Source organism: Schistocerca americana, chromosome 3 (assembly GCF_021461395.2).
Source record: "Schistocerca americana isolate TAMUIC-IGC-003095 chromosome 3, iqSchAmer2.1, whole genome shotgun sequence".
Classification (NCBI taxonomy): Eukaryota; Metazoa; Arthropoda; class Insecta; order Orthoptera; family Acrididae; genus Schistocerca; species Schistocerca americana.
Window position 1 is genome coordinate 888,718,637 of NC_060121.1, and position 25,151 is coordinate 888,743,787.

At 45.3% G+C, this 25,151-nt stretch overlaps 1 protein-coding gene and 1 non-coding gene across 2 annotated transcripts in view; both read left to right on the forward strand.

Annotated features, from left to right (window-relative positions):
• LOC124606474 (galactoside alpha-(1,2)-fucosyltransferase 2-like) overlaps positions 1-25,151 on the forward strand; it is a 104,560-nt gene that overhangs the window by 47,486 nt on the left and 31,923 nt on the right. Inside the window, exon 5 of the mRNA XM_047138456.1 lies at positions 2,070-2,294. Coding sequence (XP_046994412.1) covers positions 2,070-2,294 — 225 coding nt within the window. The remainder of the gene's footprint in view (positions 1-2,069; positions 2,295-25,151) is intronic.
• On the forward strand, positions 14,462-14,536 carry Trnat-ugu. Its single transcript has one exon. It is a non-coding gene; the product is annotated as a tRNA-Thr (tRNA).

The following is a 25,151-nucleotide window of genomic DNA, read 5'->3' on the forward strand; positions in this document are numbered from 1 at the left end:
GGCGTGGGGAGGTATAACGTTGTATGGGCATACTGACCTCCAGATTTTTGAATATGGTGCGCTCGTAAGTCAAAGTTATTGTGACACTCCACTCCTTCCTCATGAGCGTCTTTTTAGGGGTGCATTCAGCCCTGACTTTTTATGGATGACATTGTGCAGCTGCACGGTCAGAGCAGATGAGCAACTCTTGGAATGAGAGGGTACTCAGCGAATGGACTGGCCTGCCCGTTTCCCCAATTAAATCCCATTGAGGACGTGTGGCTGGCATTGGGGAGATGTATTTCAGCACGTCCATATGCTCCAACGGCCATCCAGTAGATGTCAGCTGCACTGGTAGAGAATGGAAAGCCCTACCACAAGACTGCTTATTAAGCTTGTGGCCTGCATGGAAGCAAGTTGCAGAGCATGCATTGTCATCCATGGTGATCACTCATACTATTACGAGCCATATGTGGTCTTATGTAGTGCCCTGGGGACCATCATAAATCACGGTGACTTTGGTGTGATCATCGTATTTCTTTCAGTTACCTTCTGTACTATGCTGTAGTAGATGTTTCTATGTACGATCCAAGTTTCGTCAAGCTATGTTACTTGATGGCATCATGAAAAAGTTACTTTTGTCCTGAAGTTTAGCAAATCAGAGTATTTAAATATCTCACTCTCCCTACCAGTTTATGGAAAGTGATATCGCGAAGCGAAGCGTAAAAATATTTGTAATAATAGAAATACAATATCTGAAGGCTGTCTCTTTCTTATTTTATGTATGAATAAACACAACAGAGTTTTTCTGCTCCATATTACATGTGCATGAATATAAGTTAATGTGGTAGCAATCCTGAACCTGTGTGCCATATTTCCAAAACAAGTAATTTTTTACCAAATTAAAAAGAATGAGAATATATATAAAGTGTCTCATCTCAAAGCAATTTTGTTAATGGTTCCACAACTGCTCTTAGATTTTGTGAGGTTGTAATATTCTCACTATTATGGGTGATGTAACATTTCGATTTATATTTTGGTTATATTGATTCAGTTGTCGTGTATAGATTACAGTTGTACATGTAAATCATGATGTTTTATCCTCTGGTATCTGCTGACTGAATATTCCTTTTCAAAATTCGATTAATTGAATGTGAATATTACGCAACAACTTCCATTTTTGAATTAGCCAAATGAGCTGACTCTTCATGAAACTTGTTATCCTACTATGGTCTCTAGTTACAAACGATCCACAGTTCATGGTAATAAAATGTGGAGTAATGTATTAAAGTCGGTTCAATATACAAACTATGGACTTCTTACAGGAATCCTAATACACAAATCTTGAAAGGATTGCATTATATCAATGGAATCAGGAAGCAATTTCTAATATGTCGTAAATATCTCGGACATATAAGAAAACTCAGCCTCTGGCATAAGGTAGACGTAACTTATGCAAAGATTTTATTCTGTAATGTCTATTACAATTTTATATTGACAAGAGCCGCTACCTGTGGGCATTTACTATTGAAAATTTATTCTGAAGTACGATATATGTAGTCTGGCTGCTATCTAAAGTCATGGCTTCCGATAATTCTCGTTTTGGCAATTTTATTTATGACAAGAGCCGCTCGGCTTCATCTAATCTAATGTACCGCCATGTGATGTAACAAGGCCCACTACTTGAGAAGAAGATATTTTTACAAATATCGAAACGTAGGTCAAGGGCTAATAAACCCTTATTTGCAACTGGTTGGCTGATTTTTCAGCCTCTTCATGTAAAAGCGTAGAATTTACATGATATATCATTTTTCTAAGTTAAAAGAGATTGTTTTTAAATGTCGCGATTGACCTTGCTTCGATAATTGATTATGAAATTATGTCACAGTATTAAATGTTGTTATTGGGCGAGAGAGCGGAAGATGTTAGAGTAACAAAATAAAAATGCACGAATGAACACACAAAGGAAAAAAGGGAACATTTTATTTTCAAATGAAAACACTGCTCTTCCACCCAGATTTCTGTTGTTACACACAAGTGAGCGTAAGTGACGTCAGTTCGTGGCAGTCAGAGCGTGGCCCTGTTGACAGGTGTGCACGGTGGGGGTGCATGTGCGCAGGACGGACTACAAAGAGTTCATGCAGAACATGTTCCAACTGAAGCAACCGGCCGGCCTCTCATACTACAAGGCAGCGGCGGACGCCATGTTGACAGACCTGCGCCACGAGTGCGCTGCCGTCGCTTTCGCCGTAACGAGCGACGACAACCAGTGGTGCCAACAGAACTTGCTGCCCACTCTCACCAGGAATGCGTCTGTGAGTTTTCTGCACGTTTCATTATTAGGATACCTTGGCAGAACGAACACCTGTGAACGAAAAATACTCTTTATTGCCTTCTTTTGGGTGATAAGTTGGTCTTATGGTTTTCTGGGCATTGATTCCACATCTAATCTCGTTTTTTCTTTTCTAAAGCGTACAGTCTTGTCAAAATGTGGCTTCGCTATAAACCAAGAAACTTGCTAAACACTTGTTACTTAAATGAGAAGTAATTTAGCTTTTCAATATAGACAAAGATCTTATTTAAGAGCTCCTTAATAGAGAGGAATTTTGTATCCATTGGCTCATGTCCCACTGAAGTAACTAACTCTAGTTAACCATTACGTTGGCACTCCAGTGCACCCAGTACTGTCTTTCCATCACTTTGGAATCTTGATGAAAGTGCTCACCTTCTTCATCATTGATGTAGCCCAAATTTTCCGAGATAAATCAAAATTACCCTTCAAAAAGTACGTTGTGAAGCTCATCATACAGCATAGATTCTTGAAATTATCCTGCATTTTGGCCGTAACAGAATTATGGGTAGTTTTCGTTGCCTAAGAAATTAGCAACAACCGCTTTGTATTGTACCGGTCACTCCATCCCACTCGCAGTCATTTTTGATTGGAATCAGACATCAGTTTTCGAACGTCAGGTTGGAACGTTATGCTTATGATGGTGAGCTAATTGGCTGCCAAGAATTGGTACGACGTGAGGTGAATCTGTCTGTGGAAACTGGGAGAACCCCATTACGGGGAATTTTGGACATGTCTATTGCTCCAGCAATAGTGAAGTATCAGACAAGATGAAAGATGGCTTCTTCTTCGATCTGTTTGAAATTCGGCAATAAAACATAGTCTAATATTAAATTAAATCTAAAAACATCTGTGATCTTAGATAAATGTGGTGCATCAAATGACACAACAATATTTTAAATAGCTTAAAAACTACAAACGTTAATATTTCTCAGTGACTAAATATTTTCGCAATGAACCTCTGAATTAACAACTTCATACAGTTTCAACGATCAATATCTCTGATGATAGCATCGCACTATATCCATCATCCCCGAAGGCTGCATGCCTGTGTCTGTTTTAATTATTGACTTATGACATTTTTTATACCTTTTTATTGCCCAAATGTCTGTCAGAATACCATACTTTCTACAATAACTCAGCAAATGAATACATCATGAATACCTCATATTTGGTCATACTTGTGTATTACTTAATGAATAGTTCACTACTTTGCTGTTGACTTTATTTAAATATAATTGTAACTGATAATGTAAAATCATGGTAATTTAAGAAGTGGCCTATCGCTTATGTTAACTGACACCATTATTGAAAAGAGTGCCGAACGATGTCTATCGACCAGCCATAAATAATTGTGTGGCAACACTTGGACATTCTTTGCCACGTGAGTTTAGCGCGATCGTATCGCTGACGTATTAGAGCACAATCTTTGCCGCTGTTGGCATAGTGACTTAGAGTTGTTTATGTTTATAATTTTTTTTCGAGTGTGAAAGTAATAAAAGTTATTCTGAACAACTGCGTATTATTCTATAGTTCGTGCATACTAGAAAGTCGCCACAGTGGTGACCCTGCGAAGAAGACGCAACAACACACACACAAAGTCGAAATAATGACTACACCGACATCAGCAGCGGAAAACAGTTTCGAGAAGGAACAAAGTACGTCGCCTGCCGCAAGCTCTTCCACAGGAGAACATAGCAGTGCCCCTATAGGCCAAGGAAATATCAAACTCCCTGCTTTCTGGACGACGAGGCCACAGCTGTGGGTCACACAGACGGAATGTATATTTCAACAACGCAAGGTAGCCTGTGATAGTGATAAGCTCAACATTCTGCTTTCACGTCTAGACTTGGAAGTGACAGAAGAAGTGGAAGATACCTTGTCACAACGCAGTTACGCAGCGTCAAAAGAGGCTCTAATACAACGCTACACTTTACCGACAGAACTATGTCTTCAAAAAATCTTCACTGAACAATATGTGGAACAAAAGCTTCCGTCGCAAGTCCTCAGGTCATTACGCACATTGGCGGGCAGATATGCTGCCAGAACAATCTTTACGGGTACTGTGGCTACATGAACTGCCAGCCAACATCCGCGCCATCATCGCCGCACAAACAGATGTACCGTTAACGACATTGGCAAAGAAGGCAGACACCATGGCAAATAATTTAAGAGAATCTTCTGCTTATGCAACGGTCAATACAAACCACAATAGAAGCACGGGAGTATACAGCAATATAGAGTCAGACACCGTGGATTCCGTTTCAGGCATTACTTCCTCTCATCACCAGCACACATCGTAAGAATCCGTCATAGAACAGTTGGTAGCACAAGTGGCAAAACTTAACGTCTAAGTCTCCAAGCACCAACAACATTTACAAAGCCGTCGCCGGAAAAGACGCAGGAATAACATTCCTCAGAGCCAGTCAGAACATTGGTGCTGGCATCACAAACGCTTCCGCGATTCTGCTCGTCAATGTGCCCAACCCTGCAGCTTCCCAAACTTCGGAGACGGACATTAATGGGTGCGAATGTTCGTCATCAATCTTTTAGGAGCCCGGAGACAGAAGGAAAACGAAACGGTGCTAAGAAAACGATATCTATGGTTAGCAAATCGGACAGACTATTCATCCAATGCTTTACATTCGGAGAGAAGTTTCTGATTGATACAGGTTCAGAGGTTAGTGTGTATCCTAGAAGTAATAGTGATATCCAAAGAATTACGTCACATCACGTGCTCACTGCCGCCAACAACTCTGCAATCCCCACTTAGGGTGAGAAACGATTGGCGTTACATCTCGAATCTGATTACAAACTGGTATGGACTACCGAGCGAGGTGGCGCAGTGGTTAGACACTGGACTCGCATTCGGGAGGACGACGGTTCAATCCCGCGTCCGGCCATCCTGATTTAGGTTTTCCGTGATTTCCCTAAATCACTCCAGGCCAATGCCGGGATGGTTCCTCTGAAAGGGCACGGCCGACTTCCTTCCCCATTCTTCCCTAATCCGATGAGACCGATGACTACGCTGTCTGGTCTCCTTCCCCAACCAACGGTGGACGGTGGTATGGACTTTCATAATAGCACATGTACCGGACTCTATTACTGTTACAGATTTCTGGTGCAAACATCACGTTATGCCAGACCTTGTCAATCGACGACTGGTTCCGATACGCAAGGAAAAGACATTGTCTCCCCTCACTTCCGCATCGGGGCAAATGCAGTGCGAAGTGCCCGGTCATTCTAACACTTCCTCCGTGCCAGAACGCGTCGCTACGGATTCGTGCTTACAACAATACGGGACGCACATGAGTGAGCCACGCAAGAAGAAGTTTCTCAAATGCAACGATTCGTTTGTTGTAGGCAATATGACAACATCAAAGGAGGACGCATCTTTTCGGAGCATACTTCAAGGCTTTTCAGCAATCACTCGCCCGGCGAACGCCACAAGGAAGTGCTTTCACGAGACACAGCATCACATCCGCACGAAGCCCGGCCAGCCAGTTGCATTCCGTCCAAGACGTCTGTCTCCAGAGAATCTACTTGCGGCGCAGGCGGAGTTTGATCGTCTTTTGGCGATAGTTATAGTAACTAGGTCGGACAATGCGTGGGCTTCACCCATCCATATGGTTCGCAAGAAAGACAGTTCTTGGAGGATATGTGGTGATTATAGGGCACTCAATCCTCGAACAATTCCGGATCGGTATCCTGTTCTCAATGTGATGGATTTCAATTATAATATCGGCAATGCTACCATCTTCAGTTTGATAGACTGTGCGAAAGCGTACTTACAAATTCCAATGGCACCAGCAGACGTTCAAAAAACTGCAGTGATCACACCGTTTGGTCTGTTTGAATACAACTTTATGCCATTTGACCTTAGAAACGCCTCCCGGTCTTGGCAGCGGTTTATGCATCAAGTGCTACGAGAGCTGCTTTGTTTTTTGCTACATGGACGATGTTTTACTTCTCGTCCCATCGACGGAAGAACACAAAGAACACCTGCAGCTGCTTTTACAGCGTTATGAACGCTATGCCATCTTAGTTAACGAGGCAAAGTGTGCATTGGGCAAACAGGCAGTCAAATTTCTCGGATATGTGGTCTCGGCAGCAGGTCTGCCACTGCTGCTTGAACGTCTGAAGGCAGTTCAACGAATGCCCCTCCCAATAACGTACAAAGGACTTCGCCGATTCCTCGGCATGCTCAACTACTACCGCCGCCATTTACTTCACCTAGAGACAGCCCAAGAACCACTCGCGGCTCTACTCACAGGAAAAAATACTACAGGAAACCGTGTAATACCATGGACATCAGAAGCTGCATATTAGAGCACAATCTTTGCCGCTGTTGGATAGTGACTCAGAGTTGTTTATGTTTATCGTTGTTTTTCGAGTATTAAAGTAATAAAAGTTATTCTGAACAACTCCGTATTAATCTATTGTTCGAGCATACTAGAAAGTCGCCACAATTGTTTCAGCACTATTCAGTGACAATTCGCTCTCATTTAACACGAGGACACCTCCGCAAAAAATGCTGATTTATTTATTTACGAAAATACTTTCATTTATATTTATTGTGCGTGGTCTGAGCGTAACTGAATGTCTGTAACATTTCTTAATTTAAATACTGTTATAATATACACTCCTGGAAATTGAAATAAGAACACCGTGAATTCATTGTCCCAGGAAGGGGAAACTTTATTGACACATTCCTGGGGTCAGATACATCACATGATCACACTGACAGAACTACAGGCACATAGACACAGGCAACAGAGCATGCACAATGTCGGCACTAGTACAGTGTATATCTACCTTTCGCAGCAATGCAGGCTGCTATTCTCCCATGGAGACGATCGTAGAGATGCTGGATGTAGTCCTGTGGAACGGCTTGCCATGCCATTTCCACCTGGCGCCTCAGTTGGACCAGCGTTCGTGCTGGACGTGCAGACCGCGTGAGGCGACGCTTCATCCAGTCCCAAACATGCTCAATGGGGGACAGATCCGGAGATCTTGCTGGCCAGGGTAGTTGACTTACACCTTCTAGAGCACGTTGGGTGGCACGGGATACATGCGGACGTGCATTGTCCTGTTGGAACAGCAAGTTCCCTTGCCGGTCTAGGAATGGTAGAACGATGGGTTCGATGACGGTTTGGATGTACCGTGCACTATTCAGTGTCCCCTCGACGATCACCAGTGGTGTACGGCCAGTATAAGAGATCGCTCCCCACGCCATGACGCCGGGTGTTGGCCCTGTGTGCCTCGGTCGTATGCAGTCCTGATTGTGGCGCTCACCTGCACGGCGCCAAACACGCATACGACCATCATTGGCACCAAGGCAGAAGCGACTCTCATCGCTGAAGACGACACGTCTCCATTCGTCCCTCCATTCACGCCTGTCGCGACACCACTGGAGGCGGGCTGCACGATGTTGGGGCGTGAGCGGAAGACGGCCTAACGGTGTGTGGGACCGTAGCCCAGCTTCATGGAGACGGTTGCGAATGGTCCTCGCCGATACCCCAGGAGCAACAGTGTCCCTAATTTGCTGGGAAGTGGCGGTGCGGTCCCCTACGGCACTGCGTAGGATCCTACGGTCTTGGCGTGCATCCGTGCGTCGCTGCGGTCCGGTCCCAGGTCGACGGGCACCTGCACCTTCCGCCGACCACTGGCGACAACATCGATGTACTGTGGAGACCTCACGCCCCACGTGTTGAGCAATTCGGCGGTACGTCCACCCGGCCTCCCTCATGCCCACTATACGCCCTCGCTCAAAGTCCGTCAACTGCACATACGGTTCACGTCCACGCTGTCGCGGCATGCTACCAGTGTTAAAGACTGCGATGGAGCTCCGTATGCCACGGCAAACTGGCTGACACTGACGGCGGCGGTGCACAAATGCTGCGCAGCTAGCGCCATTCGACGGCCAACACCGCGGTTCCTGGTGTGTCCGCTGTGCCGTGCGTGTGATCATTGCTTGTACAGCCCTCTCGCAGTGTCCGGAGCAAGTATGGTGGGTCTGACACACCGGTGTCAATGTGTTCTTTTTTCCATTTCCAGGAGTGTATTATTTTAGCGCAAGAAGTGTTCAAGTAGGGTCAAATCATATTGTAGAACTTAAGTAAGACGTCTGTTTGGTGGGGACGGCATTCAGCCAACTGAAAAGCAGACAGTAGAGGAACTCCACTGAGTCAAGTGAAGAGAGACACTTTTTTCAAGTGAAGAGCTCAATGGCGCGATACTGAACACTTCTACATTCGTTCTTGAAGAAGGCAGACCTGCTATTCTTTTTAAACGGAGTTGTGCGTTGCCCAATTATCTAATGAGGGAGCAGCATGAGGTAAAGGCGCATATAGTGCTGGTTAGAGAGCAAGTAGTCAGCAAGAGAAAACCGTTCCCTAGCGTCGCAAGGTACTGCAATCAAACCCTCTTTCGATTTTGATGGAGATACATCAAGAAACGTCTTGCAGAAATACTTCAAATATTTTAATTTCTGGGTAAGGCTCCCTCAGACTGTTTCATTATATCAATTTAATGTCCATAGATGCTAGCAGAATATATTCAGATAAATGAATATAATCCTGCACCTGCAACAGACATCGCAATGGGAACAAAATGATTGTGTCTAAAACATTCAATACAACAACAATGCTGTGCTCCATTAAATTATAATGAAATAGTGTACGTTCTTGTGACATTACCTAAAAATTTTCTGCTAAATAATTGCTCTCTAATCTGCATTCCATACGGGCAAATCAATTGCAACTTTTCCTGATGTTGCTCTTACCTTAGGTAATTGGGCTATAAACAGCTCTGTTTAGCAAAAAAATAGATCGATAGTGTCTTAAGGTGGAGGTGCACACATTTGTTTTCATTCCCAACAGCTAGTGCGTTACAAATAACTTGTAGTTGTGATTCTGCGGTCAAATAGTCTATGCATCAGCTAGAATTGCAAATCAGTAAAATAAACAGACATATTAAAAAGTGAATAATTTTAAAAAGGGTTATATTCTAATGTCTGTACTTGAAGTACATGAGAGGGAAATACATTCAATAATGTTTGTTAAAGACAGTACATCTAAAATAAACAGAATAAGGTCCTACGATATCTAATTACAATACAGACAGAAAATAACCTTATCAAATTAAGTAAGTGTGGCGAAAAGAACGTGGTGAGAATGGTAGCAGAACCCCCAACTAAATAGTCATCCAAGATGCTCGAAAATTAACCGCTTCGTGATGACAATGCACGAAATATACTTTGCAAAAACAGACATAATGTCTTATGGGATAACAGCAATCAGTGATTTTATAATGTTACTTAAAATCCGTCTTGATTGCAAATTTTTTATTATTCATATGACCGGTTTAGGTTCATTCAGAACCATCTTCAGATCTGATATTTCAGTTACAGGAGTAACCCGTCCAAATCCAGCAACTTTCACATGTGACGTACCATGTGACTGAAATATCAGATCTGAAGATGGTTCTGAAAGAACCGAAACCGGTCATATGAATAATAAAAAATTTGCAATCAAGACGGATTTTAAGTAACACGAAATATACGCCAGCTCAAAATAATTCCGAATTCTGTATAATTTACACAATAACATATGAGAGACAACGAGCAAAAACACACACTCTTTCTGTTCTCAGTTCCGTATTGCAACTGGAAAAAGTTTGAGTTCTGCACTGGAGCACATTCAGATGTTGCACATGCTAATTCTCTCCAAAACTTGAAGTATTGTACTGGCCATTCACCGCCCAACATCCGTCACCCACTCATCCAAAAAACGCACTATCTCACCGGCAGGTCTGCCTTCTTCAAGAACAAACGCTTGAGCTCTTCACTCGAAAAGTGTCCGCCTCCTGTTGACTTCAGTAATGATGCGCCTTTCTCTGCTTCTCCACTGTCTGAAGGCTGTTGTCACCAAAATTCATTGTTCTCTAAGTTCTACAGACGTAATTTGATTCAACTTGACTACTTCCCAGGGTAAACTAATATATTACACCAATATGTAAATATAGAAATGTTATAAACATTGTCATACTCAGACTATGCAGGAGAAATATAAATAAAGGTTTGTTCGTAAATAAATAAGTCAACGTTCTTGCATAAGTGCACTCACATTAAATGACAACAAACTGTCCTTAAACATTTTTTAAACAATTACTTACATGTGATGTTAGTATCGTCTTCTGGCACTCTTTACAATAGTAGTGTCAGCTAACACATGTGGTTGACTGCTTTTTACATTACCATTATTTTCTATTAGCAATTGTAAACAGTCTTTAAATAAATATCAGGCAAAATTAGAAACATATTCATTAAGCAAATATGACAAGATATGAAGTGTCATACTGCATTAATTTTGTGTGTTATTGTGGAGAATACGATGCACTGACAAATATTTGCATAGTAAAAAAGATGTAAAAGCCATAATACGTCAATAAATAAAATAGATACAGATACATAGCCTTCAGGGATGATAGCTATAGTGCAATGCTATCATCTGAGCTATTATTTGTTGATATCGCATGAAATATTTAAAGGTTATTAATGGTAAGATTCATTGTGAAAATGTTTAGTCACTGTGAAATATTAACGTCTGTAGTCTTAAAGGTACTGAAAATATTTTTTGTGTCATTGGGTACATCTCATTTTCCTGAGATTCCTGATGTGTTCAGTTTTGCTCTATTATTTAACTGTGATTTACTACAGAATTTATAAGAACTGTAAGTAGCTATATTTCAGACTGTTTGGCATTGCTGGTGCGTCAGTGGCCCTCTTAAGGGAGCGACTGCTGTCCAGGTTTTCAGGTTTTACCTGCTTCCTGTTACTCGCTTCACGTCTCTGCACCTGAGCCGGACCATACCAGTCACTCTGCTGGACTATCCGTCAGGCCATTCCACCCAGCGTTCTTCTGCACAAATGAATTCACCTCCCTTCATACAAATTCTAATTGGTCAAATAAATCGCCTACGTGCCTATTACATTACAAACTGTATATCACTATTTCGACAAAGACACCTTTTTAAAAACTCTGTTTGTTAATTAAAAACAATGGCAGTGATACATCATTTTTGTTAACATAATAGCGTGTGTCTCTCTAAAAAAGGCTTTCATTCAAAAAGTTTGTTAGTATCTCTGACATAACCAAGAAAGCACACTTTGGATTTCAGAGGTTTCTTAAACTTAAAACAAAGTATGCACATTCACTCCTATGAATAAATCTTTCCTGTGAGACTGATGATGTGCACTGGAGTCCAATATCGCAATATTACCACCTCTCCAATATTCATTGCTGCTCTCTGTTTGCTGTCTTTGACTATGCAGGAACCAATGGAAGAGAGTAATGGTGGTCAAATCTACTAGAACTTAATAGAAACTAATGTATATGAACCAGAATGCAAAAAAAGTGCTGAAAAATTCAAACAATATTGAATAGCCAGAAAATTTCAGAGCCACACAGTTCAATTTTGGGTCTACTTCTATTCCTTATCTGTATGTATTACTTTCCACTTAAACATTTAACAACCAGAATTGGTTCTTTTTACAGGTGATACTAGTGCCATAATAAATTCCATTAAAGAGAAAGCCATAGAAGAGCTCTTAATGATATTTTTTAAAGAATTATTAAACGCTTCTCTGAAAATGGACTCTCCCTAAAGTTTGGGAAAACTCACTATGTTAATTTTTTTATTGTTTTTGTGATGTCTTCAGTTGCCATTCCCTCTATTTGATGTATGACTGTACAATTTTGGCCTTAGACCGTTTTCAGATATCTGAAACAGAAGCAATATACATTGGGTACTTTAGTCTCACTCATAAATGTGAATCAGGAACAAGTCAAACCTAAGATATACTAGGAGGATTATAACTTACTTTATGAACGATTCTGCAATGGTGAATTATGCCATGTATGTCTTTGCTCTTTAGGCTGCATGTAATTGTCACAAACTAATTTAGAAATAGTTTTCCGCTATTTTAGGAGCATCTTATTTTTGGGCAGTTGTTTCCTAGCTCGTATATATATAGCACTATATGTATATATATATATATATATATATATATATATATATATATATATATATATATATATATATATGCACTAGGAATATTATAATTATTTTACAGAATTTTTTGGTTTCAGTATATACGTCTTTGTCCTCAATTACATTTATTTGACATTCATCATTGCTATAAATATGACTGTCTGTAATTTCCTTAAAACAGATTATAAAGATTTGTTCTGTTATTGTGGAAGCATGTCATTTTTAAATAGTTGCTTGAGTCAATCACAGTACTCTAATGAAACAGTAGAAAAACCACAAAAATCGAGTAAAGCCTTCATGACCTGCTTTATGGTTGCGTGATCTTCCGCATTACAGTCATATTTATTAATGAGTATAGCGATAATTATACATTATATAGCTGTATAATACTTCGTTATAGATCAGGTAAAAATTTGTATAGAAATTTTCCATTTCACAGATCTATTTCTTCATTAGAAACTCTGAATGGCCTTTTAGAAGGATGTAAGTTTCAGTTTCTTCTATTACATCCATGAATTTACCTTTCTGTAACTTATGCTATATTTGTAGTGATTCATCAGTGTTAGATATTTTGTGGTTGTGTCTTTTAAATGTGAAGCGGAGGTCGATGAGCTATTGCTGCTTGTTGTCGTGTGTTCTTCAGATTGTGTCCTAACTTTCTTTCCTGTTCATCTAATATAAAAGTTTGAGTATTCTACACAGTTAATTTTGTAGATTCCTGATGGGGGAAAGGCTGTGATTTCCGTAGTATAAGTCTCAATAATCGTTGTAGATTGTTAGTGATCCTGTACCTAGTGTTAAATAGTTGAAGGAGAATTTGATTGTTAAGGGGTACTGGAATTCAATAGTAGGAAAAGAAAGAGAAGGTTGGTAGACATGATATTGCGAGAAGAATTTGACAAAGATCTAAAAGATCTAAGTCGAAACAAGACCCCAAGAGTAGACGATATTCCGTCAGAACTATGGATACCATTGGGAGAGCCAGCCATGACAAAACTCTTCCACCCAAGATGTATGAGACAGGTGAAATACCCTCAGGTTTGAAGAAGAATGTAGTAATTCCAATTACAAAGAAATCAGTTGCTGACAGATGTGATAATTACCAAACTATAAGTTTAATAAGTCATGGTTGCAAAATACTAACACGACTTTTTTACAGAAGGATGATAACACTGATAGAAGCCGGCCTTGGTGGAGATCAGTTTGCATTCTGGTGAAATGTGGGAACACGCGAGGCAATACTGACCCTACAACCTATTTTAGAAGATAGATTAAGGAAAGGCCCACATATATTCATAGCATTTCTAGACTTACGGAAATCTTTTGACAATGTTGACTGGACCACTCTCTTTGAAAGTCTGGAGGCAGCAGGGGTAAAATACAAGTAGCGAAGGGCTATTTACAACTTGTACAGAAACCAGATGCAGCTATAAGAGTCGAGGGGCATGAAAGGGAAGCAGTATTTGAGTCAGGCAGGATTGTAGCCTATCCTCAATGTTATTCTATACGTACATTTAACAAGTAGTAAAGGAAACCAAAGAAAAATTTGGAATAGAAATTAAACTTCAGGGAGAAAAAATAAAAACGTTGAGGTTTGCCGATGACACTGTAATTCTGTAATTTCATCATATCCCGCACATTTTGGATTGGCGACAAGGTTGGTGATTTGGCGGTAAAGGACCAAAGGCTGATATCCTGTGACACCAAGAAGTCACGTGTTCATGCAGCAACATGTGGTCGTGTATTTGTCTTGCTGAAAAATGTCTTCTGGAGTGTTGTGCAGAAAGGCTCCAGACGGCTGCAGGTCATAAATGGTGTCTGTTCTTTCGGACATATCCGAAAGAACAGACACCATATCCATATAGTATATAGTTCTGGAAATACCGGCCATGATCTTCTTCTGTGCGGATGCACGCATATTCCCCGGACTCTTACGGGACTTGGTAAGAATGTCTTCCACGAGTAATGAGTGTGTTCGGGTGGGACACTACGAATGTAGTGAGTGGATATACAAGGTGAGAATGTGGGTCTCGCGGGGGGCGTGCGCGAGATAGTCCCTGCAGTCGCACTGTCCTCTGTGCCCTCGGTGGCTCAGATGGATAGAGCGTCTGCCATGTAAGCAGGAGATCCCGGGTTCAAGCCCCGGTCGGGGTACAAATTTTCACCTGTCCCCGTTGATATACATCAACAATCATTAGCAGCTGAAGATATTCATATAATTATAATTTCTTAGGGAATGGTCTGATGACACGACCTGGCCCATCTCGTCGTCTTCTACTGCCTTCCACGGACCATTCTGTACTCACCCATTGTACTGCCGAAAAGCCTCATCCCACATGAGCAGCAATTCCCTGGATGGATGCATCACATTTCCTCATGTCAATAATGTTCCCTGTTTCAAACTCGCTGATTTTGATGGTACGGTTAGCGCACACTTCCTTCTGCAAGATATCCTGCACGTCTGCGCAAGTCACACTGATCGACTACCGGTACCTTCGGTTTATAGCGACAACGAGAGCTGCAGCGCCATTTTACCGACAGCTGGTGTTGCGTTGACCTCGAACCCGTGGGCCGACATGGCTCGAATGCTAATCGTTTTGCAGACCTTACTAATGTTCATATCCTATGAATATGACCGCTCTATCTCTAGTCATTCATGACTGTAGTTTGCAGAAACTCGGGTTGTGTTGGGATTCTCTGGCAGAGTTGGATAGCAAATATAACAACTCACATCTGGCAGTAAGAGCGTACACACTCTTGTACATTTACATACAGAATATGGAAATAAGTCAGGAAAATTGAGAAATACGGGGAAAACGGAAAAAACAGAAAAGCGTGGAAAATACGGAAAAATGGTAAAAAAGTGTAAAAAAGGGTAAAACCCGGATACAATATATTGGTACAGGATATCTATATTTATACAGAGGAAGTAGTTGAAATTTGTGGCATAAACAGTTTATGAAAGTGTCCGGAGATCTCTAGGACACTTTCCTAGAAGATTACAAGTTTGTACCAAGGAAGTGAACTATTAGAATCACAGCACAATCTGCTCCCAAAATGACAGAGATCTGAGCTAAAGATTGAAGAATTTGCAGACTACTTGAAAAAACAGTGTAGTTTGTTATTTATACAGAGGGAGTAGTCGAAATTTTCTGCATAAACACTAAACATACAGTCAGTTCCACAGTAAAATATGTCGTTATCTAAAACTTCCTGGCAGATTAAAACTGTGTGCCCGACCGAGACTCGAACTCGGGACCTTTGCCTTTCGCGGGCAAGTGCTCTACCATCTGAGCTACCGAAGCACGACTCACGCCCGGTACTCACAGCTTTACTTCTGCCAGTACCTCGTCTCCTACCTTCCAAACTTTACAGAAGCTCTCCTGCGAGCAGGAAGCCATGGCAACACCGCAGCCCTCCAGGAAGAGCCCGGCAGCAATAGAGGAGGACGACTCCTCCACATTCTCTCAGTCTGTTTGCAGGAGAAGCCAGAAGCAGAAGATGGCAGACGACCCTGCCCCCACTGAGGCAGACCAGACACCAGACGACGGGTTCACCGTTCCGAAGCGGCGGCACACTGCTCGGGCCAAACGGCTCCAAACAGTGCAGCCGCTCCCGACGACGAACTCATTCGTCGACGTCGACGAGCCAGGGGCCATGGAGGCCACTGATCCACCCAAGAGGCGGGCACCCGCCCCACCACCGATAACTGTCTCATGGACGGACACTTACAAGTCCTTCCTTGATAAATTTGAGACAGTTGCGTCCGCTGCCAAGGTCAAATGTGTCGGGCGAGACCTATACCGGGTTTCGACCGCCACCATGGATGACTACCGAGCAGCCATGAAGATCATTGAGACCGACAAGCTACACTGCTTTACGCATAATGCGGAGCCCGTGAAGCAGCTGAAGGTGGTTTTCCGCCGCCTCCCGCTGAAAATGGAGCCCTCGCACCTCAAAGAAGAACTGGCGGGGCTGGGCTACATGGCCAGCTCCGTGACAATCATGAAATCGCCCAGGACGAGGCGAGACATGCCTCTTTTCCTAGTTGTCCTCCCAGACAACTTCGAAAACCGAAAAATCTTCCAGCTGCAGATGGTGGCCCGGATTGGGGTGGAAGTGGAGCCGCTCAAGGCCAAGGGGAGGCGCGCCTAGTGCTTCTCCTGCCAGGGCCTTGACCACGTGGCTCGCTACTGCTCCATGCCGGCCCGCTGTGTCAAGTGCGCCGACTCCCACCAGAGTCGGGACTGCACGAAGAAGAGAGAGGAGGTGCCAAAGTGCTGCAACTGTAGCGAGCCACATGTGGCGAGCTACAGAGGCTGCGTTGCATTCCGCCGCCGCCCACGGCAGAACGGACGATCAGCACCTGCCAGGAAGGTGCAACCTGGCACCAGCTACGCCTCCGCCACCAAGGGGGAGTTTGCTGACGCCACCACGACACGACAAGTGACCTTCCCGCCACTTCCGCAACGGGACTCGAACGAGACCGCACCATCCACCGCGCCTGGCTCGTCAGCCCCACAGGCTGACTCCCAGGCCGACCATCACAAGGGCGGACGACGCACTGCCCGTCCACTCAACACTCCCGTGCCGCAGGCTGCTGGGCCCGTGGTCCAGCGAACGGACGCGATGGCGACGCCACGCCCGGCCGCCCCCGCGCCCGCCGCTGCGGCTGTACCCGCACCATCAACAGGACCAGGAGCCGCAGACCTCGGCGCCCTTCTGGGCTCTCTCTCTGCCCTGCTCCAACAACTGCCCGTGCTAGTCACGGCAGTCACGGAGGCCCTCCAGGCTGCTACTGTCACCATGAAGCCGCACCATGGATAATCCACTCATCCATGGACTGACCGTTTGCGGCTTCAACGCAAACAGCCTGTTCCCCCAACAAGGTGAGTTTCGCCAGTTCATGCAGGACGAGGCCATTGACCTCTGCCTGGTTGGCGAAACTCACCTTAAACCTGGGGTCCATGTGCGTGTAGCAAACAGGCCAACAGCCGGCAGTGGCACCGCCATCTATGTACGTGCATCACTCAGGCACCACCAGGTGCAACTTCCGGAGCTGACAACCCTGGAAGCCACTGGGGTGATGGTCACCACGACAGCCAGGCAGATCACGTTTGTGGCAGTGTACAGGCCACTACGCAGACACCTCCAGCTAACAGTTGGGGGGGGGGAGGGTGTTCATTGCAGGTGACTTCAATGCGAAGCACCTGGAATGGAACTCCTGCCTCACGAATGTCAGTGGCCGCCGACTTTCCCGCGCTGCCGCGAGGAACGGCGCCCTGATCCTGTGCCCACAGGAGCCCACAATCTACCCAGCCAGGGGACGGCCAGACGTGCTTGATGTCGCAGTCATAAAAGGCATTGGGCACCACACGACCGCCTCCACATGGTGTGCACTGTCGTCAGACCACCTGCTGGTGGTCTTCGACATAGATGTCGGCGGAGCCACGCTGCCACCACGCCGACAGACGTACCGGCGCATAGACTGCGAGCGCTTCCAGGAGATAGCCCTGGAATCGATCGCGGACACACCCAATCCAGACGCAGTGGGCGCGGACGCCGCTCTGTGTGTCCTCTCCCGACAGCTACTGCACGCAGCCGACGCAGCCACCCCCCCCTCTCCCCCAGCCACAGGGGCCCAGGGACTTCTCCCGCAACCTACCGCCTCCGATACGGGAAGCAATCAGGGAGAAGAACAGGCTGTTCAGGGAGTGGCAGCTCACCCGCCAACCCGCGACAAAGCAACGCCTCAACCACATGCAGAGAGACATCAAAGCAGCAGCTGAGGTGCACAGGAACAGCGTGTGGTCGGCCTTTGTCGCCTCCCTCAACCCAGAGGGCGGCAGCATCTGGCGCACAGTGAAGTCGTTCCTGCGCCGACGACAGCGCATACCACCAATACTGGTTGGGCAAGATGTCATCTGCAGCCCAGACGGAAAAGCAGGTGTCCTGGCGGACCAATTCCAATCGTCATTCACCCCAGTGGACGACAATCTGGATGAAGACCACATCCAGCGCGTAGCCGAGCAACTTCCAGTGTTCCTGGAGGCAAGGGACGACGGGGACGTCATCGAAGCCATCTCCGAGGTGGAGGTGGCCGCACAGCTGAGGCGCTCAATACTAGGAAGGTCGGAGGTGCTGATGGGGTCACCAACCACCTGCTGAGGAACCTTCCAGCAGGGGCCCATCCGCTGCTGGCGGGTATCTTTAACCAGGTGCTTCACTCGGGTGTCTACCCCTCTGTGTGGAAACATGCAGAGGTGGTGGCCATCCCCAAAGCAAACAAGGACCCGCATGATGCTGCCAATTACAGACCCATCAGTCTGCTACCGGCCCTCTCCAAAGTGTTCGAGCGCCTCTACGTCAGGCGCCTGCTTCGCCTCCTGACAGCAGAAGGAGTGATACCGGATGAGCAGTTCGGCTTCTGGAGGGGTCACTTCACGGTCCATCAGCTGATGCGGCTGGTGGAAGAGGCCATGCACGCCCTGGAGACGCGGAAATACCTTGGGGCGGTGTTCCTCGACGTCTCCAGGGCATTCGACTCCGTGTGGCACGACGGCCTCGTGTACAAACTTTTTGTGCACGGGGTCCCGACGTCGCACGGGGTCCTACTCCGGTCGTATCTGGCCGACAGGATTTTCCACGTCCGCCTGGACGAGGGGACGTCCACTCACCGACCCATCCGTGCTGGAGTGCCGCAGGGGTCCGTTCTCAGCCCCCTGCTCTACTCCTTATTCACGGCCGACACTCCGTGCGTGGCGCCGGTGAAGTTGGCACTCTACGCCGACGACACAGCGCTATTCGTGCGGAGTATGAAGGCAGTCGAGATGCGCCACCTGCTCCAGCGTGGATGTGAGGCCCTTGGTGCGTGGTCGACAAAGTGACGCCTGAAACAGAATGCGGCGAAGAGCCAGGCAGTGGTGTTCACACGAAGACCACTGCCACCAGATCTTCCGCCAGTCACCGTCATGGGAAGCCCCGTCCCATGGAGCAGGACTGGCCGCTACCTGGGAGTCATTCTCGATCAGAAGCTAACGTGGAAACCCTACATCGAGGACGTCAGGGGCAGAGCAATAGGGCGCCTACGCGTTCTGTACCCTCTGCTCAACCCGTCGTCTGCCTTGCCTCCCCACCACAGCATCACACTGTACCTAGCGCTGGTTCGTCCAGTGCTGGAATATGCAGCCGTGGTGTGGGGCAGCGCAGCTGGCACACACATCAACAAGCTGCAGAGGGTTCAGAACAGGGCGCTCAAGCTCGCTCTGAGCCTACCGAGGCTCTATTCGACCGCTCGGCTACACCGCCAAACCGGCATCCCCTTCCTCCACGACCGATTTAAACAATCGGCGCGGGTCTTCTATGAGCGGACTGTACAGTCCGACAATAGGCTCATTAGGGACTTGGGCCATCCTATTCACCACAGGCCAACCACGCGTTGGCCTGACCTGTTACGAGATTAATATCTCGTGGCAGAGAGAGGACAACTCCACCCCAGCAAACACCTCAGGTCAATTCGCACTGTGAGGAAGCCACCCCACAGATACAGGATCATGCAGGAACAGCAGTATATGCTTAGCCTGCTCCCAACACGGGTCAGGGCAGACCCATATGGATAAGTGACAGTGACGGTGACAGTCTGAGACCCGTCCTTTGTCGGGCGTTCCGTTCGCGGTCCGCGCCCGCCTGGTGCTGCCCCTTAGGTTTTAGCCCTTCCCTGGTGCTCCCGCGGGCGTCCGCGCCTGGCTCGTCCACCATCTGTGGTCGTGGCAGCTGTCTAGGGCCGGACTCGCGTTTGGCGTTCCTTTCGTGGTCCGCGCCCGCTTGACGCTGCTCCTGAGGTGTTGGCACTTCCCTGGTGCTCCCACGGACGTCCGCGCCCGCCTCGTCCACCATCTGCAGTTGTGGCTGCTGTCTGAGGCCCGTCTCGTGTCGGGCGCTCCGTTCGCGGTCCGCGCCCGCCTGGCGCTGCTCCTGAGGTGTTGGCACTTCCCTGGTGCTCTGACGGTAACCGTGCTCGGCTCGCCCATCATCTGCGGTCGTGGCGGCTGTCAGAGGCCCGTCCTGCGTCGGGAGTTGCGTTCGTGGTCCGCGCCCGCCAGGCGCTTTTCCTGCGGTGTTACTACTTCTTGAGGAGTTTCTTGGTTCCTTACGGTGGACGGACGTCCGTGGGAGCACCAGGGAATGGTCAAAACCTCAGGAGCAGCACCAGGCGGGCGCGGACCGCGAGCGGAACGCCCGACACAGGATGGGCCTCAGACATCTGCCACAGACGGTGACCAAGTCGGGTGCGGACGTCTAAGGGAGCACCGGGGAAGAGACAATACGTTACAGGCAGCGCCAGGCGGGCGTGGACAGCAGAGAGAGCACCCAGCGCCCTCTGGGCATAAATACTGGACAAGATCCTCCAATACGGCAGTCTCAGGTCGCACCTGAAGAAGGTAACGAGTTACGTGGCCGAAATATTGTGCCAGAGCGACACAAACATCCGGCAGTAGGCCCGATTATTCCACGTCAAGATCTCGCCGGGAAAGCCTGAAGAATTACAGTACATGAGTGGTTTGAGTCATATCTGCACAACAGGAAGCAAAGAGTTTCTTTATATGATTTAAGTGATTTAAGGAAGTTTTCCACTTCATCTAGGTGTGGTGAAATTACATTAGGTGTTCCACAGGGTTCGATCATGGGTCCACTTCTTTTCTTGATATATGTGAATGACCACCCTTCTTACCTGAAAGAAGAAGCTAGACTGACACTGTTTGCTGATGACACAAGCATCATTATTAATCCAGTGGAAGAAACTCCAATAGAAAATTATACAAATAATGACTATGGAAAAGTTACTAATTGGTTTTCTGCAAATGGGCTTGATCTGAACTTTGAAAAAACACAACACATCAAATTTTCTGCTGCAAGGAGTACAGTTCCTTCAATAAATATAACACATCAATAGAAATCAGTAGCCAGGGTAGAGCAAAGTAAGTTTTTGGGTGCACATATAGATGAAAATCGTAATTGGAAAATTCCTATTTTGGATCTCCTAATGCGACTAGGTTCAGCAACTTTTGCAAATCAGAATAATTGCCACTTTTGAGGATGTATAAATTAGCAAGCTAACATACTTCACATACTTTCACTCTCTGATGTCATATGGAAGAATATTTTGGGGTAACTCAACACTTAGGCAAAAAGTATTCACTGCCCAAAAGAAAGTGGTTTGAATATTGTTTGGGGCTCACAATCGCACATCTTGTAGGCATGTGTTTAAAACGTTAAGAATTCTTACAACAGCCTCACAGTACATCTACTCAGTAATGAAATTTGTTCTCAACAACATGGACCATTTCCAAAGCGACAGTGACGTTCACGATTATGATACCAGCTAAAAGAAAGACTTACACCATCCTCTACTCAACCTATCTTTGGCAGAGAAAGGTGTAAAATATGATACTGTAAAACTTTTCGATAAATTGAAATCATATCTGCTTGACAACTCATTCTGTACCATAGGTGAATAAATCTATAGGTACAATATGTGCATTTTGTGCCGTTGAAGGGAATAGGGTAGGTAATAAAATTTTTAAGCTAAAAAAAGAACCTTGATTCATGTGTGCATGTCTTATGCACTTGACACGTACCACATTGTAACTGTTACCATGAGACTGATCAATGGAACACATAAATAACTAACTAAAACTCTTCCCAGGTCACTGTCATACCTACCGTCGACAGAAACTCCTGGAAGTTACGTTTATATCGATGATTATTCAGAAGGTCATCTAGGATAGCTGTAACTTACATGCAGGTAATAAGTAACGTGACTACAACAAACACATACCTATGCTCGTCTGTGAAAATGGACTCGATAAGCAACCTGAGCTATCAGTAATCGGAATGTAACCTGCATAACACTTGTGCGTGTTGTATGAGTGTCAGTTTCACTGTCATTAAAGTCCTCAACAGATCGTCACGTGAAAAACTTGAAACTAACATTTGGATAAGTTATCTGGCTGTGTGTTTGAATATGAAAAACTGCAGGAAGAAATTAAACTGTAACAATTAATACCTAAGCTAATTGACTGCGTTTTTGAACAAAAAGTTTCAAGTGATGCAGAATCTGACTTGTTTAACGGAATTTACTGTATTAGAGTACATGACATGTTGTGGTGTGTCAGTGCCTCTGTTCTGACGCCAAGTTTTGCACTTACCTCTTTAAATGACTGCCTTTTTCCATGTGGTCTACAGAAACTCGCAGCAGCAGCGGCTAAGCTTATTGTTACTAAGAATCAAGGAATTTGCTTGGGTCGTGTTAACTACCAAATAACTTGTAAGAAGGGATTTCATAAATTAAGTCTATTTAAAAACTTCAGAAATCATCATGACCAGTAATAGAAAATGACAATTACATAAGTATCAATAAAGGCTGAGAGCCAAATTAACAAATTATTTCCATTTCAGAGTGACATTTAAATTTAATAATCACAGCATATTATTTAGATTTTGGAGGATAAGGAGGCTTCTTTAACTGACAAGCAAAACATGGGATTATTGCAAAATCGGACTAACAATCACGAGCCTAATCCTACAACTACTTTTGGGCTATGCTTGCGAATTTTATCTTGAATTCCATCTTCAAGCGTAGTTAAGCCATCTAAATATCTCCTGGCTATATAATTGAAATCAGACCTAGTGTATGGTAAGATCTGCCATCACCGGCGTGAGGGCAGCATGACACGTCTTCTGTCTCCTGGCTCTCGACCGACACTATGTGGGACGGCGGGTAAAAGTTAATCATTTGTTTGTTCACCGTTTTTCTCACGCGAGCCTGGCAACTAATTTTTTGGTCAGCCAGAAAGCGAAGGGAAACATACTGACCTTAGTTTCCAGTCTGCACGGCCACATTCCGGTCCAGCCCACTGAAAGAAAAGTTTCTTTGCGGGATCAAGACTATGATTTTAAATAAAAGTATAAAGTTCCAATCAAAATTATATTGCGTAAAGTTTCTCACATACAGCACTTGAAAATTCACTATTTTCAATTGAAAGCAAGTCTTTCTATTCTAACAGCACATTTAGCAGTTCAGAGGCGACCTCTACGTTACGTTCCCACCAGATTGTCTTTCGCCCTGACTAACATTACTCAATGAAAGTTTGCAATAAATGTTCAAAATTAATGCTCGCCATAAAAGTGGAAATAAAGTCACCACTTGCCACGCGGAACTGGTAATTCACACGGCCGGCACACTAACAGTTACTCGGGCGAATTCTAAGCGATCCAGGGTGGTGTACAGTCCTCGCGAATTCACTATCCGTTTTTACCGTAAAATACGAGCTTTGTCACAGTTAGGCTCTGACGTCATCCGAGGCAGAGCGCGTTCTGACGTTCGACAGATGTGGATCTTACAGTAGCTGAATGCGAAGTGAACCTTACTACTGCCTCTAGAGCTGTATTTATGCAGGGTGTTACAAAAAAGTACGGCCAAACTTTCAGGAAACATTCCTCACACACAAATAAAGAAAAGATGTTATGTGGACATGTGTCCGGAAACGCTTAATTTCCATGTTAGAGCTCATTTTAGTTTCGTCAGTATGTACTGTACTTCCTCGATTCACTGCCAGTTGGTCCAATTGAAGGAAGGTAATGTTGACTTTGGTGCTTGTGTTGACATGCGACTCATTGCTCTACAGTACTAGCATCAAGCACATCGGTACGTAGCATCAACAGGTTAGTGTTCATCACGAACGTGGTTTTGCAGTCAGTGCAATGTTTACAAATGCGGAGTTGGCAGATGCCCATTTGATGTATGGATTAGCACGGGGCAATAGCCGTGGCTCGGTACGTTTGTATCGAGACAGATTTCCAGAACGAAGGTGTCCCGACAGGAAGACGTTCGAAGCAATTGATCGGCGTCTTAGGGAGCACGGAACATTCCAGCCTATGACTCGCGACTGGGGAAGACCTAGAACGACGAGGACACCTGCAATGGACGAGGCAATTCTTCGTGCAGTTGACGATAACCCTAATGTCAGCGTCAGAGAAGTTGCTGCTGTACAAGGTAACGTTGACCACGTCACTGTATGGAGAGTGCTACGGGAGAACCAGTTGTTTCCGTACCATGTACAGCGTGTGCAGGCACTATCAGCAGCTGACTGGCCTCCAAGGGTACACTTCTGCGAATGGTTCATCCAACAATGTGTCAATCCTCATTTCAGTGCAAATGTTCTCTTTACAGATGAGGCTTCATTCCAACGTGATAAAATTGTAGATTTTCACAATCAACATGTGTGGGCTGACGAGAATCCGCACGCAATTGTGCAATCACGTCATCAACACAGATTTTCTGTGAACGTTTGGGCGGGCATTGTTGGTGATGTCTTGATTGGGCCCCATGTTCTTCCACCTAAGCTCAATGGAGCACGTTATCATGATTTCATACGGGATACTCTACCTGTACTGCTAGAACATGTGCCTTTACAAGTACGACACAACATGGGGTTCATGCGCGATGGAGCTCCTGCACATTTCAGTCGAAGTGTTCGTACGCTTCTCAACAACAGATTTGGTGACCGATGGATCGGTAGAGGCGGACCAATTCCATGGCCTCCACGCTCTCCTGATCTTAACCCTCTTGACTTTCATTTATGGGGGCATTTGAAAGCTCTTGCCTACGCAATCCCGGTACCAAATGTAGAGACTCTTCGTGCTAGTATTGTGGACGGCTGTGATACAATACGCCATTCTCCAGGGCTGCATCAGCGCATCAGGGATT